Here is a 14,701-nt window from a genome sequence, read left to right on the forward strand (position 1 = left end):
TTAAAAACAGATTCCCCTCCCTGTACTCCCTAGCCCCCTCCCCTGCTTTGATATTTGCCACAGCACTTCCATCTACTGGTATGGTACTGTTTGTCTCCCTCAATACAATTGGTTAGCTCCAGCAGGGCAAGGAACTTTTTTTGTTGTTTTGTTTTGTTTTGAGACGGAGTCTTGCTCTTCCACCCAGGCTAGAGTGCAGTGGTGTGATCTCGGCTCACTGCAACCTCCACCTTCTGGGTTCAAGAGATTCTCATGCCTCAGCCTCCCTAGTAGCTGGGATTACAGGCGTGCGCTTGGCAGGAATTTTTGTTGTTGTTGTTCGGTTTTGTATCCCCAGGGCTCGGAGCACTTAGTAAATCTTTTTTTTTTTTTTTTGAGACGGAGTCTTGCTCTGTCACCCAGGCTGCAGTGCAATGGCCCAATCTCTGCTCACTGCAACCTCTGCCCCCCAGGTTCAAGTGATTCTCCTGCCTCAGCCTCCCAAGGAGCTGGGATTACAGGTGCCCACCCCGATGCCTGGCTAGTTTTTGTATTTTTAGTAGAGACGAGGTTTCATCATGTTGGCCAGGCTGGTCTCAAACTCCTGACCTCAGGTGATCCGCCCACCTTGGTCTCCCAAAGTGCTGAGATTACAGGCATGAGCCACCGTGCCTGGCCATCAATAAATCTTTACTTAATGAACAGGACTGTAAAAATGTGATGTAGGAGCAAAACGTACACGCTGTTATTAGCTGACTTTAGTTTTGTGACCACTGAGTCATATGGAGCTGTGAGACATATGTAGGATCCAAAGCATGTCACTTAAATCTCTGTGAGAGTTGTGGCTTTCCTAGAGATAGACTATTAGAATACAGTAAGAAAGGACTACAAGACTGCCTCTTTTAGAATAGTAACAATAAAACAGAGCTCAGCTTATCCTTCATGGTCATAAGAAAAATTTCCCAGAATGTCTGCTGCCTCAGCTCACATGTCCAGCCTGATATTTCTGGTTGATGTGCAACCTTAACCACTGAGATGGTAACCCTAAACTTGCTTAGGCAAGTAAGCCCATTTTATTGAGAAGGAAACCCCAAATTGCTTGGAAGGCAAAACTGTTTTCTTAGAAGACTAGTATTTAGAATTAAGTACAGATATGCCATACATCAAACCCATAGTATTGTTATTTTTAAAGTTTGAGAATAAACTATGTGTTTCGCATTTTAAGTTCTTGTAGTGTTTAAGAGAATTTGGCTTTTTAGGGCATCTATAAGATTACTCTTGTGATTCAAGTATAAAATATGATTGAGTAAAGATTTAGACTTAATTATTTTAAGTTTAAAGGTTTAAGAGAATTTTGCTAAGTTTGTAAAGGTTCTTGAATATTTAAAATAAATGCAAAAGTCACCTAATTTATGTGAAATTATAAAAACTACTTAACTACTTAAGAAAGCTTTATTAGACAATTGAGGATTTAAAAGCAAAGTAAAATTAAACCTAGAAATGAAGTTTAAGTTAAGCTCTCTTAAATAAGATGTAGCCTCCTCCCTAAAAGTTAAAATGGCTTTAAAAATGAAATATTATTTTTCAAATATTAATTTTTCAAAAGTAATTGCAATTTGTTTTTCCTAGGCATAGGTTTCCCACAAGAACACCAAAAAATGGCATGGACAGATTTGGAGCCAAAGACCTAGGTTCTAATTCTAACTCTGTCACTAACTCACTTAGGCAGGTCATTTTATTTCTCGGTGCTTTTGTTTCCTCAGCTGAACATGATGGGGCTAGGAAGATTTTTTTTCCCTATTTTACCCATCTCTAATTATAAAACTGGACAGTTACTGAAAAGGAGAATTTTGTAATATATCAGCCACTTTAGAGCAATCAAGTCAAAATGAGCCATAAATATGTGTAACCTCAGCCCTCTTCAAAGTACTCCAATGTACTGACCATCCCAGTTCTGATGGTCATAGGCTATCTCAAGCCCATGATTTCCAAATCAGTAGTGAGGTGATTTGCTACACAGCTTAAAAGTTACCTCCATGTATTGGCATCAGGATCAAAAACTTCTATGGTCTTCAAGTATGTTGTGCCATCAAAACCTCCTACTGCCATGAGCTGTCCATTGACCACTGCCAGGCCAACCTACAAAACCAAAATACAGTAAGCTGCTGAAGAAACTAGACAATCGTAAGGAAATTATAGACTGGTTTCTAGATAAATCTATTTACAAAAGATAATTCTTTATGGCCTTACATTCTGGTTTACTGAAACACAGGGAAAATGTAACAACAAAAGTCTATCAAATTATGGGAACTATAAAATTATATATTCAATTAGAATATTCACACAGAATCCAAAACATGTATTTCTTAAATTTTAGAAAAACTGTTCACTAGGAGTGAGCAAACAACCTCCAAACTGCTCTCACTTCCTCTGGTATTTGCCTGCTCTAATCTTTCTAATTGCTAGTAAAATTCTCTTTTAAAAATACAAATCTAGGCCAGGCATGGTACCTCATGCCTGTAATCCCAGCACTTTGGGAAGGCCCAGGTGGGAGCATCACTTGAAGCCTGGAGTTCAAGACCAGCTTGGGCAACACAGTGAGACCCCTATCTCTACAAAAATAAAGTAAAACAGAAAAATATAAATCTAATCATATTGTCACTTTCCTCTAAAAACTTTCTCACTTTGGGAGGCTGAGGTCGGTGGATCGCTTGAGCCCAGGAGTTCGAGACAGGCCTGGGCAACACAGTGAGACCCTGTCTTTACAAAAAATACAAAAATTAGCTGGGTGTGGTGGGGCATACCTGTAGTCCCGGCTACTTGGAAGGCTGAGGCAGGAGGACTGCTTGAGCCTGAAAGGTCGAGGTTGCAGTGAGCTGAGATTGTGCCACTGCACTCCAGCCTGGGCAGCAGAGTGGGACCCTCTCAAAAAAATCTCCTAAAACCAAAACAACTTTCTAAGCCTCCCTACTATTTAAGGGTAAGTTTAAAGTCCTTATTATGTTACTCAGGCCCTCCAGAAATCTATCTTAGCCCACTATTTAAGCCTCACCTCTTATAGTTTCCCTTTACTCCTAACTAATGAATCCTATTGCTGCAGTAAAACTGGATTAACTGCTAGTCCCTGAAGATAACATACATTTTTCACACCTCCACACTTTTGCACATGTTCCCTGGCTGGTGTTTTCTTCTCCCCTCCCCTCCCCCACCTCCCTCCCTCCTCCCTCCTCTCTCTCTCTCTCTCCCTCTCCCTCTTTCCCTCTCTCTCTCTCACTCACAGGGTCTCGCTCTGTCACTCAGGCTGCAGTGCAGTGGCAGGATCACAGATCACCATAGTGAAACCCCATCTCTACTAAAAATACAAAAAAACAGCTGGGCATGGTGGCACGCACCTGTAGTCCTAGCTACTCGGGAGGCTGAGGCAGGAGAATCACTTGAGCCCGGGAGGTGGAGGTTGCAGTGAGCCAAGATCGCACACTGCACTCCAGCCTAGATGACAGAGCAAGACTCCATCTCAAAAACAAAATAAAACAAAAAAACAGTTCACCGTAGCTTCCACCTCCTAGGTTCAAGTGATCCTCCCACCTCAGCTTCTTAAGTTGCTGGGATTACAGGGATGCACCACTACATCTGGCTAATTTTTAAATTTTTTGTATAGATGGGGTCTCACATGTTGCCCACGCGGGTCTCAAATTCCTGGGCTCAAGTAATCCTGTCTCTGCCTTTCAAAGTGCTGGGATTACAGTAGCCGCACCTGGCCCTGGCTACTGTTTTCTGTCTGTCTTTTAGAAAAGCTTATTCTTCCTTCATGAGCTAGCTTACATGTGACTGTCTTTGGTAGTCTCTTCACTGCCCCAACTCATTCTTACTTCCCCAAAGCAGTAAGCGCATTCTCCTATGTTCTTCTATAAAATATATAACACTACTGTAGGGTTTATTTATTATAGTTAGCTGTAAACATTTCAATTTCCTTCACTAAATTGGGAGCTACTTAAGGAGAGGAATCATGCCATACTCATTTTTGCTTTCCCAACACACAGCGAACACTTAACAGGAATGTGACTAAGATGCTGTTAGTTGTCAGTAATAAAAAGCCACAGATATGTGAAGGCTTTGACTTGCTGACACCTTCCAGTGGTGTTCCTTGATTTACGCAAACCAGAATTCACTCTCTTTTATCCTCAGATTGTGGAGTGCTTAGCTACTGCTTGCTTCTCCTTCCTGTTGTGGATGTCTCGATGAACTCCTGACATGATCAGTGGTTAATGGGTTATATTTTGCTCTCAGCAAACATCCCAAGATGGATAAATTCTATACTTCGCCCAGAAGTCTCTTGAGTCACAGGCCATCCATGGTCTAGAACATGTTCCAGGGCAGTCTGATCTGGTCTATACTATAGATAGGATAGACTCAAACTAGTTTGTGGGGACTAGGGGTGGAGCCAGATGTATTTTTGCCTAAACATTTGTATTAGTATGCCAACTACTTAAGACTATTAGCTAGAAACATTAAGTTGCAATATATAGATCTAATATTAATTTAGATAAGGTAGTAGATAATTTGGGGAGATTGTTTCAGAAAAGCAATGGATACAGGACAAATCCTAAAAGCCAGGTGCAGTGGCTTATGTCTATAATCCCAGCACTTTGGGAGGCTGAGGGGGGTGGATCACCTGAGGTCAGGAGTTTGAGACCAGCCTGGCCAACATGGCAAAACCCCATCTCTACTAAAAATACAAAAGTTAGCTGGACATGGTGGCACGCGCCTGTACTCCCAGCTACTCGGGAGGCTGAAGCAGGAGAATTGCTTGAACCTGGGAGGTGAAAGTTGCAGTGAGCTGAGATTGCGCCACTGCACTCCAGTTTGGGTGACAGAGTGAGACTCCTTCTCAAAAAAAAAAAAAAAAAAAGGAGAAATCCTAAAAAATTATTCTCTAATTAAAGATATGACGACATAAAATTTTTCAACTACATGAGATAAAAATAATCAAAAGAAATTCATTATTTTCTAGTGTCAAATTAGCAGGGCTTGATTTACCTAAAAGCATCCTGAATGACCAGTGGGTCAATGAAGAAATTAAAAGTTTCTTGAAACAAATGAAAATGGAAAAACAACATACCAAAACCTATAAAGTGGTTTTGGACATAAAGTGAAAGTAAGAGGAAAGTTTATAGCAATAAGAGCCTACATCAAAAAAGTACAAAAACTTCAAATAACATAACAATGCATCTTAAAGAACTAGAAAAGAACAAACCAAATCCAAAATGAGAAGAAACAATAAAGATCAGAGCAGAAATTAATGAAATTTAAGTGAAAAAAACACAAAAGATCAATTAAATGAAAAGTTGACTTTTGAAAGATAAACAAAATCAACAAACCTTTAGGCAGACTAAGAAAAAAGAAGGCCCAAATAAATAAAATCAGAGATGAAAAAGGAGACATTACAACTGATACCGTAGACATTCAAAGGATAATTAGAGCCTATTATGAACAAATATATGCCAATACATTAGAAAATCTAGAAGAAACAGATAAATTCCTAGACACATACAACCTACCAAGATTGAACCATGAAGAAATCTAAAACTTGAACGGACCAATAGCAAGTAATAAGGCTAAGTGTGGTGGCTCATGCCTGTAATCTCAGCACTTTGGGAGGCTGAGGCGAATAGATCACTTGAGCCCAGGAGTTTGAGACCAGGATGGGCAACATGGCAAAACCCCAACTCTACCAAAAAAAAAAAAAAAAAAAAGAAAAAATTAGCTGGGCATGATGGTGTGCACATGTAGTCCCAGCTAATGGGGAGACTGAGGTGGAAGGAAGGCTTGAGCCTGGGAGGTGGAGGATGCAATGAGCCGACATTGTATCATTGCACTCCAACCTTGGTGACAGAGCCAGACCCTGTCTCAAAACAAAACAAAAAAGTAATGAGATCAAAGCTGTAATAAAAAATCTCCCAGTGGAATTGAACAATGACATCACTTAGACACAGGGCGGGGAACACACACCAGGGCCTGTCGGGGGGTGGGGGGCTGAGGGAGTGATAGCGTTAGGAGAAATACCTAATGTAAATGACGAGTTGATGGGTGCAGCAAACCAACATGGCACATGTAGACCTATGTATCAAACCTGCACGTTGTGCACATGTACCCTAGAACTTAAAGTATAATAAAAAAAAGAAAAAAAAAATCTTCCGGCAAAGAAAAGCCCAGGACCCAATGGCCTCACTGCTGAATCTTATCAAATATTTAAAGAAGAATTAATACTAATCCTATCAAACTACTCCAAACATAGAGGAAGAGGTAACACTTCCAAACTCACTTTAGGAGGCTAGTATTACCCTGATACCAAAACCAGACAAAGACACATCAAAAAAAGAAAGCTACAGTCCAATATCCTCAATGAACAATGATGCAAAAATCTTCAACAAAATCCCAGCAAACTGAATTCAATGACACATTAGAAAGATAATTCATCATGACCAGGTAGAAATTATCCCAGGGATGCAAGAATGGTTCAACATATGCAAATCAATCAGTGTGGTACATCATATCAACAGAATGAAGGACAAAAACCAAATAATCATTTCAATTGATGCTGAAAAAGCATTTGATAAAAGTAAGCATCCCTTCATGATAAAAACCCTTGAAAAACTGGGTACAGAGGGAACATACCTCAACACAATAAAAGCCATATATGACAGACCCACAGATAGCATCATTTAGAATGGGGAAAAACTGAAAGCCTTTCCTCTAAGATCTGGAACAAGACAGGGATGCGCACTTTCACCACTGTTATTCAGTATAGTACTGGAAGTCCTAAGTAGAGCAATGGGACCAAAGAAAGAAATAAAGGGCATCCAAATTGGAAAGGAAGAAGTCAAATTATCCTTCTTTGCATACAGTATGATTTTGTATTTGGAAAAACCTAAAGACTCCACCAAAAAGCTATTAGAACAGATAAACAAATTCAGCAGAGCTGCAGGATACACAATCAAGATATAAAAATCAGTAGCATTTCTATATGCCAACAGCAAACAATCTGAAAAAGAAATCAAGAAAGTAATCCTATTTACAACAGCTATAAATAAAATACCTACGAATAAACTCAACCAAAGAAGTGAAAAATACAATGAAAACTAGAAAACATTGATGCAAGAAATTGAAGAGGACACACAAAAATGAAAAGACATTCCATGTTCATGGATTGGAAGAATCAATATTGTTAAAATGTCCATGCTATCCAAAACAATCTACAGATTCAATGCAATCCCTACCAAAATACCAATGACAGTCTTCACAGAAATAGAAAAAATAATCCTAAAATTGATATGCAACCACAAAGACCCAGAATAGCCAAAGCTATCTTGAGCAACAAGACCAAAACTGGAGGAATCACATTATCTGACTTCAAATTATACTAAAGAGCTACAGTAACCAAAACGGTATGAGACTAGAATAAAAACAGACACAAAGACCAATGGAACAGAATGGAGAACCCAGAAATAAACCTATACATCTACAGCGAACTGTTTTTTTGACAAAGGTGCTAGGAACGTATATTGGGGAAAGGACAATCTCTTCAATTAATAGTGCTGGGAAAACTAGGTAACTATATGCAGAATGAAACTAGACCCCATTTTTTGCCATATACAAAAATCAAATTAAAATGAATTAAAGACTTAAATCTAAGGCCTCAAACAATGAAACTGCTAAAAGAAAACACTGTGGAAACTCTCCAGGACATTGGTCTGGGCAAAGATTTTTTTCAGTAATACTCCATAAGCACAGGCAACCAAAGAAAAAATAGACAAATGGGATCACATTAAGTCAAAAAGCTTCTGCACAGCAAAGGAAACAACCAACAAAGTGAAGAGACAACCCACAGAATGGGAGAAAACTACTCTTCTGACAAGGGATTAATAACTAGAATATATAAGGGCTCAAACAACTCAATAGAAAAAAACTAATAATCCAATTAAAAAGTGGGCAAAAGATCTGAATAGACCTTTCTCCAAAGAAGACATAAAAATAGCAAACAGGTATATGAAAAGGTGCTCAACATCTGATCATTAGAGAAATGGAAATGAAAATTACAATGAGATGTCATCTCACCCCAGTTAAAATGGCTTTTATCCAAAAGTCAGGCCATAACGATTGCTGATAAGGATGCAGAGAAAAGGGAACCCTCCTACACTGCTGGTGGGAATGTAAATTAGTACAACAGTTTGGAGGTTCCTCAAAAAACTAAAAATAGAAATATCATATGATCCAGCAATCTTACTGCTAGGTATATACCCCAAAGAAAGGAAACCAGTATAATGAAGAGATATCTGCACTCCCATGTTTATTGCAGCACTATTAATAGCCAAGATTTGGAAGCAACCTAAGTGTCCATAACCACTTACTCCACTACGGCGTGATGTCATGGCCACCACTGGAGACCACTGGTTGGTTCTGGGGTTGTATCTCTCAGCACTGCTCAGCTCTGTAGTGTCATCTCTACCTCCTACAGCATAGATCATGTCCTGATATACTGCACAGCCTAGGTGTTTCCTCCGGGTCCCCATAGGGGCTATAGTGTGCCATCTGTTTTCCTGAGGATTGTAACGTTCCACTGTAGGGAAAAGAAAAACCAGTAAGTGAGCATTCAACCATTTCCTCTCACCTCCAGTTTTCTTTATAGCCACTGATACTTTGTGATAACACATATTTTCAACACATGATCTGATTTTTGCTTCTGAGAAGGATTTGTATACCTCTGGACAATACTACATATACTCTCATCAGGGACTGGTTTCTTCTAGGTATGGTACAGTGGAAAGGGCACGTGTTGGGATCCAGATACTCTGGTTCTAGTTTTATCTAAATGACTAATTAGCTACATGACTCTCAGCCTCACTCTCCTTATCGTTAAATGGGGAGCCTGACTACATGATCAATAAGCACCATTCAGTACTAACAATTTATCATCATAATCAGACAACTTCTGTACTCCTGTATTCCCTCCCCTATAGCACAGTGCATTTTAAGCTTCTGAAGAGAAGACAAGACGTGACGAATCTGGTGTGACTGTCACATTGACAATATCCTTAGGCAAAAATACCCATACTATCTAAATAGAAAGGAATAACAAACCAGGCCAGGTGCAGTGGCTCACGCTTATAATTCCAGCACTTTAGGAGGCTGAGGTGGGCAGATCACTGGAGCTCAGGAGTTTGAGACCAACCTGGGCAACACAGCGAAACCCCATCTCTACTAAAAATACAAAAATCAGCCAGGTGTGGTGGCATACACCTATACTCCCAGCTACTCGGGAGGCTGAGGTGAGAGGATTGCTTGAGTCCGGGAGGTAGAGGTTGCAGTGAGCCAAGATTGTGGCACTGGACTCCAGCCTGGGTGACAGAGCGAGACCCTGTCATAAAAACACAAACAAAAACAAAACCCAAATAAACGAATTTGTAGTTCTAAGTTTTTATTTATTCTTGGATTAGAGTACGTTGTGGTTTTTTTTGAGGAGAAGTTGTGATGGAGGAAAAGGAACTAATTATATAAGAAAGTAGTTTTTAAAATTCATTATAAATTTCCAGCAGCTTGGAAAGCAGGGGAAGAAATAAATATTTGGGGAACGTACTTAGAATATGACTACAGTGGGAGCTGAGGAAGAGCTGAGAGCTGCACTCTGCTGGAGGGAAAAATCAGGCATTTTCCTAGTAAATTATAGGATAACCTGGAGTTTCTACACGTTTTGTAGGAGGACTCTCCAGGAAAATGTTCTGCTTTTGGGGAACCTGATTGCCTTTGGGAGGGACTAACCTGTGTTGAGAGGAGATGTCCCGTCAGAGCCACCTACAGCATATAAGAACCCTCCTAACACAGCCACAGCCACACCTAGTCTTCTGGTACTCATAGAAGCTACCCGAGTCCACTTGTTCTCCTTCGGATCATACCTGCAGTGAGGGAAACCAGACTGTATGCTTGTTCTTATTAAGTGAAGCCTTTTTCATAAGATCTGAAATCACACTAACGATATATTGAGTACACGGACTTGCTATAGTCAAATGTGCAATGAAAATCTAACATTTTACTTAGTCATTAGAAAAACGTCTTAGAATTTATATCTGTGCCAGCTATTAAGCTATTTTCTACACTCATACTTGGAAAATGTCCCAAGGAAAGAAAACAACCTATGACCTCAGCTCACATAACACAGGCTCTTTCTCTTTTTTTTTTTGAGACGGAGTCTTGGTCTGTCGCCCAGGCTGGAGTGCAAGTGGCGTGATCTCAGCTCACTGCAAGCTCCGCCTCCTGGGTTCACGCCATTCTCCTGCCTCAGCCTCCTGAGCAGCTGGGACTACAGGTGCCTGCCACCACGCCTGGCTAATTTTTTGTATTTTTAGTAGAGATGGGGTTTTGCCGTGTTAGCCAGGAGGGTCTCGATCTCCTGACCTCGTGATCTGCCGGCCTTGGCCTCCCAAAGTGCTGGGATTACAGGCGTGAGTGACCGTGCCCGGCTGGCAACACAGGCTCTTTCTTCAATGGAATTTTAGTTCATTTGGTCATTACTTTGAAATGCCTCTGATGTATTTTAAAATATGATTTTTGTAATTTGTCTTTTTTTCCTAGTCGTTGTAGTGGGGGTGATGGCTGTTACTCTCTACTACATCCTATTAGAAAGTAGAAGTCTTTTGCATAGTTCTTTGAGACAACCTTTTTATTATAAAACTCAAATACAGAAAGTGCCATCCCTAGACACTTCAATCTTAACATTACATTTAAAAAAAATTTAATTAATATTTATTTATTTAATTAATATTTATTTATTTAAAAATAGGGGTCTTGCTGTGTTAACCAGGCTAGTCTCAAACTCCTGGCCTCAAGCAATCCTCTCACCTTGGCCCCCCAAAGTGCTGGGATTACAGGTGAGCCACTGTGTCTGGCTGAGACTTAAAAAAAAGGATTAAAAAAAAAAGGCTGTGTGTGGTGGCTCATGCCTGTAATCCCAGCACTCTGGAACGCTGAGGCTGGAGGACTGCTTGAGGCCACAAGTTCGAGTTCAAGACCAGCCTCGTCAACACAGAGAGACCTTATCTCTATTAAAAAATTGGAAAAAAAAATTAGCCAGGTATAGCGGCATTCATCTGCAGTCCCAGCTACTTGGGAGGATGAGGCAGGGATTGCTTGAGACAGTTGTGAGCTATTATTGCACCACTGCACTCCAGCCTGGGCGACAGAGTGAGACCCTGTCTCTAAAAAAATTAGATTAAATTAAAAAGTCTCTTATTGTCTACAGGTTTTCTCTCCATTCCTTTTCTTCCCTGCAATTCATCTGTTTTAGAACCCAGAGTGTATGACAATTTTCCCCATAATATGGATTTGGTTGACTGTACGTTCATAGTGCAGTCCAATCTGTTGCTCTGTCCTTTTTATGTTGGGCAAATTGGTAGTTGGATCCAGAAATTTGATCAGACCATGTTTGGTTCCTTTAATAAGACTAAAGAAGGTGGTATGTTAGCAGCTGTTTATCAATGTCTAGATACACTAATTTACTGAGTGTTGCAAAATGATAATCACTTATTTTCTTTTATTGGGATAATTTTATAAAGAAACAATCCTTTTATTTGGTTAATCAATATAATAATACGGTTTGGTTAATCAATATAATAATATTATTAACTATTTGGTTAATCAATATAATAATATGGTTCTTATAAGAAAAGCAGGATATATGTTCACTTCATTTTATTTATGTTTTGAGATAATAAATTTGTTCCATATGATCTTCCAAAGGCAAGCAATTAGTCTTAAAAAGTTTATCATTAAGAACTCATATATTTAAGTGTATTTATTGGATTTCAATCTATTGCAATTATCCCTTTTAAAGCTGAAATTATGTTATCTTTGGTCAGTGGGAACATCTTCAAGTTGGCTCCTGAGTCTTTTTGACTCTTAGCGGTCTTTGACAGCTTGCTTGCTATTTGGTATGACAAAAGAGTACAGACTCATCTGCACATTTCCTGTTCTAAACCTGGAATCAGACATTTTCCAATAAGCTCTGGTTTCTTTAAGTGGGAAATAAAATTTCAAGATACAATCTGGGAGTAGAGATGTTCACTGACACTTTATTTCGAGGCTTTCTCAGTTGACAAGCTAGAATATATAGAAATTTTTTCAAAAGAGGAATTTAGTTCAAATTCATACTCAGGACTACAAGATACTTTATTTAACTTCTATTTTGCAACCTTTTCTTCTTCTACCTCCACACTCTGGTTTTCAAGGACAAAGGAGAGAGCAGAATTAGAATAATGCATACTCATGTCCTTTATTCTACATTTATACACATAACAGAATAGCAATATTATCACTCCAATATCCCTGAGAACAATTAAAATTCATTTTTGCATACCTCTTCTTTGTACTACATTTACATGGATTGAGTACATAGCTAGAGCATGCTACACTCTCTCCCTTTTATTTTTATTTTTAGAGACAGGGTCAGTCTGTCACCCAGGGTGGGGTAGAGTGGTGCAATCATAGCTCATTATAATCTTGAACTCCTGGGCTCAAGCAATCTCCTGTCTTAGCCTTCTGAGTCGCTGAGAATACAGGTGTGCACCACCATGCCTGGCTAATTAAAAAATATACATATATACATTTTTAACATATAGGGTCTTACTATGTTGCCTAGGCTGGTCTCAAACTCCTGGCCTCAAGTCGTACTTCTACCTTGGGTTCCCAAAGTGCTGGGATTATAGGTCAGAGCTACCACACCCAGCCCTCCCCCTTTTAATCTTCATTTAGTCATAGTTCTACAGTTAACTGTATGTATGTATGTATTTATTTTTAAGAGACACGGTCTTGCTCTGTCACTCAGGCTAAAGTGCAGTGGTATGATCATAGCTCACTGCAGCCTTGAACTCCTAGTCTCAAGCGATCCTCCCACCTTGGCTTACCAAAGTGCTGGGATTACAGGTGTGAACCACATGGTCTAGCCCTTCTGTCAATGTCTTTCTAGTAATTTTGTCTGAAGTTTGTTCTCCTAGAGGGCTCAAGGGAACAAGATTCCCTAATTTCTTACATGTTGTTAATAGTTGTCTGTGCCCTTTGTACTTCAAAGTCAGTTTCTCAAGGTATAAAATCCTTGGCTCACGTTTTTCTTGAATATCTAAAACATGCAATTCTATTTTCTTCTGGCATGAACTACTACTTTTAAAAAGCCAGATGATAATCTAAGTTTCTTTTCCTTACAAGTAACATGTACTTTTTTGTAGATGTCTAAGGATTTTTTTCTTTTTCTTCAAGGTACAGTCATGTTATTAGCATATGTCTTGGTGTTCTGGGTCAGTATTCGAAGGATATAGCGTATTCTTTCAAAAAAGTTTCTTTTTTTAATTATAGGAAAGTAACTTTGGATTATAGTTCTTAGTATTCATTCTGTTTCCTCCCTTTGGTTTTCTTCTTTAAGGACTGCTATCACCTGTATAATAGATTTTTACCTATTATCAATATTTGTTACTATCTCTCAAATGGTATCTCTTGTTTTTTTTTTCCTCTCTCTCTTTTTTTTTTTTTTTTTGAGAGAGAGTTTTGCTCTTGATGCCCAGGGTGGAGCTCAATGGTGCGACCTCGGCTCACTGCAACCTTCACCTCTCGGGTTCAAGTCTCCCAAGTAGCTGGGATTACAGGTGCCTGCCACCACATCCGGCTAATTTTGTATTTTTAGTAGAGATGGGGTTTCACCATGTTAGTCAGGCTGGTTTTGAACTCCTGACCTCAGATGCTCCACCCGCCTCGGCCTCCAGAAGTGCTGGGATTACAGGTGTGAGCCACTGTGCCCGGCCTTCATTTCTTTTTGACCTTAAAATATTTCCTCTTTTCGCCTTCTATTTGTCTTATGGCATTATCTGTTTTGCTTATTATCCTTTAATCTTCATTCTGAAATGATTTTTCCTTTCATTTCTAATACATTTCTGAGTTCTGTCACTTCATTTCTGAATTTTTCTACTTCTGATTTATGTAGTTTCATATCTGTTATCATTTTCTTAATGTCTTTTATCACATTTTGAAACAGTTAAGGTTTTGATCTGTAGGTGTGTCTTTCTAGCGTGCTTTTATTGTCTGTAGAGATGTTATTCTGCTGCTTATTCTCTCTTCTTATATTAACTTTGTATGGAATCTAATCTCAATACTTTGCTATTTCATTTTTACATGAAATGAGTTTTCCTGAACTTTTAGACATAGGAGTGAGTGGTTTGTGACAGTTTTTCTAACTTTGTGGAGCTCCTTCTTTTTTTTTATGTAGTATTAAAAAACATAGTGCCTTGCCTTCAGAGATGATTACTTAAATTTTTTTGTATTTTTAATTTTTGGGCATATATTTATGGGGTATGTGAGATGTTTTGATATAGGCATGCAATGTGAAATAATCACATCATAAAGAATGGGGTATCCTTAAATTTTTTTTTTTTTTTTTTTTGAGACAGGGTCTCACACTATTACCCTGGCTAGAGTGCAGTGGAGCAATCATGGCTCACTGCAGCCTTGACCTCCCAGCAATCCTCTCACCTCAGCCTCCTGAGTAACTGGGACCACAGGTGTATGCCACCAAGCCTGGCTAATTTTTTTATTTTTTGGAGAGACAACGTCTCGCTATGTTGCCCAGGCTGGTTTGAAATCCTGGGCTCAAGCAATCCTCCCACCTAGGCCTCCCAAAGTGTTGGGA

At 39.3% G+C, this 14,701-nt stretch overlaps 1 protein-coding gene across 2 annotated transcripts in view; it reads right to left on the reverse strand.

Moving 5' to 3' along the window:
- Positions 1-14,701, reverse strand: part of KLHL20 (kelch like family member 20) — a 76,972-nt gene that overhangs the window by 7,953 nt on the left and 54,318 nt on the right. For both annotated transcript variants that reach the window (XM_008978322.5, XM_003824673.5), the window contains 3 exons: positions 9,796-9,929; positions 8,388-8,596; positions 2,012-2,118 (listed from right to left, as the gene is read on the reverse strand). In XM_008978322.5, coding sequence (XP_008976570.1) covers positions 2,012-2,118; positions 8,388-8,596; positions 9,796-9,929 — 450 coding nt within the window. The remainder of the gene's footprint in view (positions 1-2,011; positions 2,119-8,387; positions 8,597-9,795; positions 9,930-14,701) is intronic.

Source organism: Pan paniscus, chromosome 1 (genome assembly GCF_029289425.2).
Source record: "Pan paniscus chromosome 1, NHGRI_mPanPan1-v2.0_pri, whole genome shotgun sequence".
NCBI lineage: Eukaryota > Metazoa > Chordata > Mammalia > Primates > Hominidae > Pan > Pan paniscus.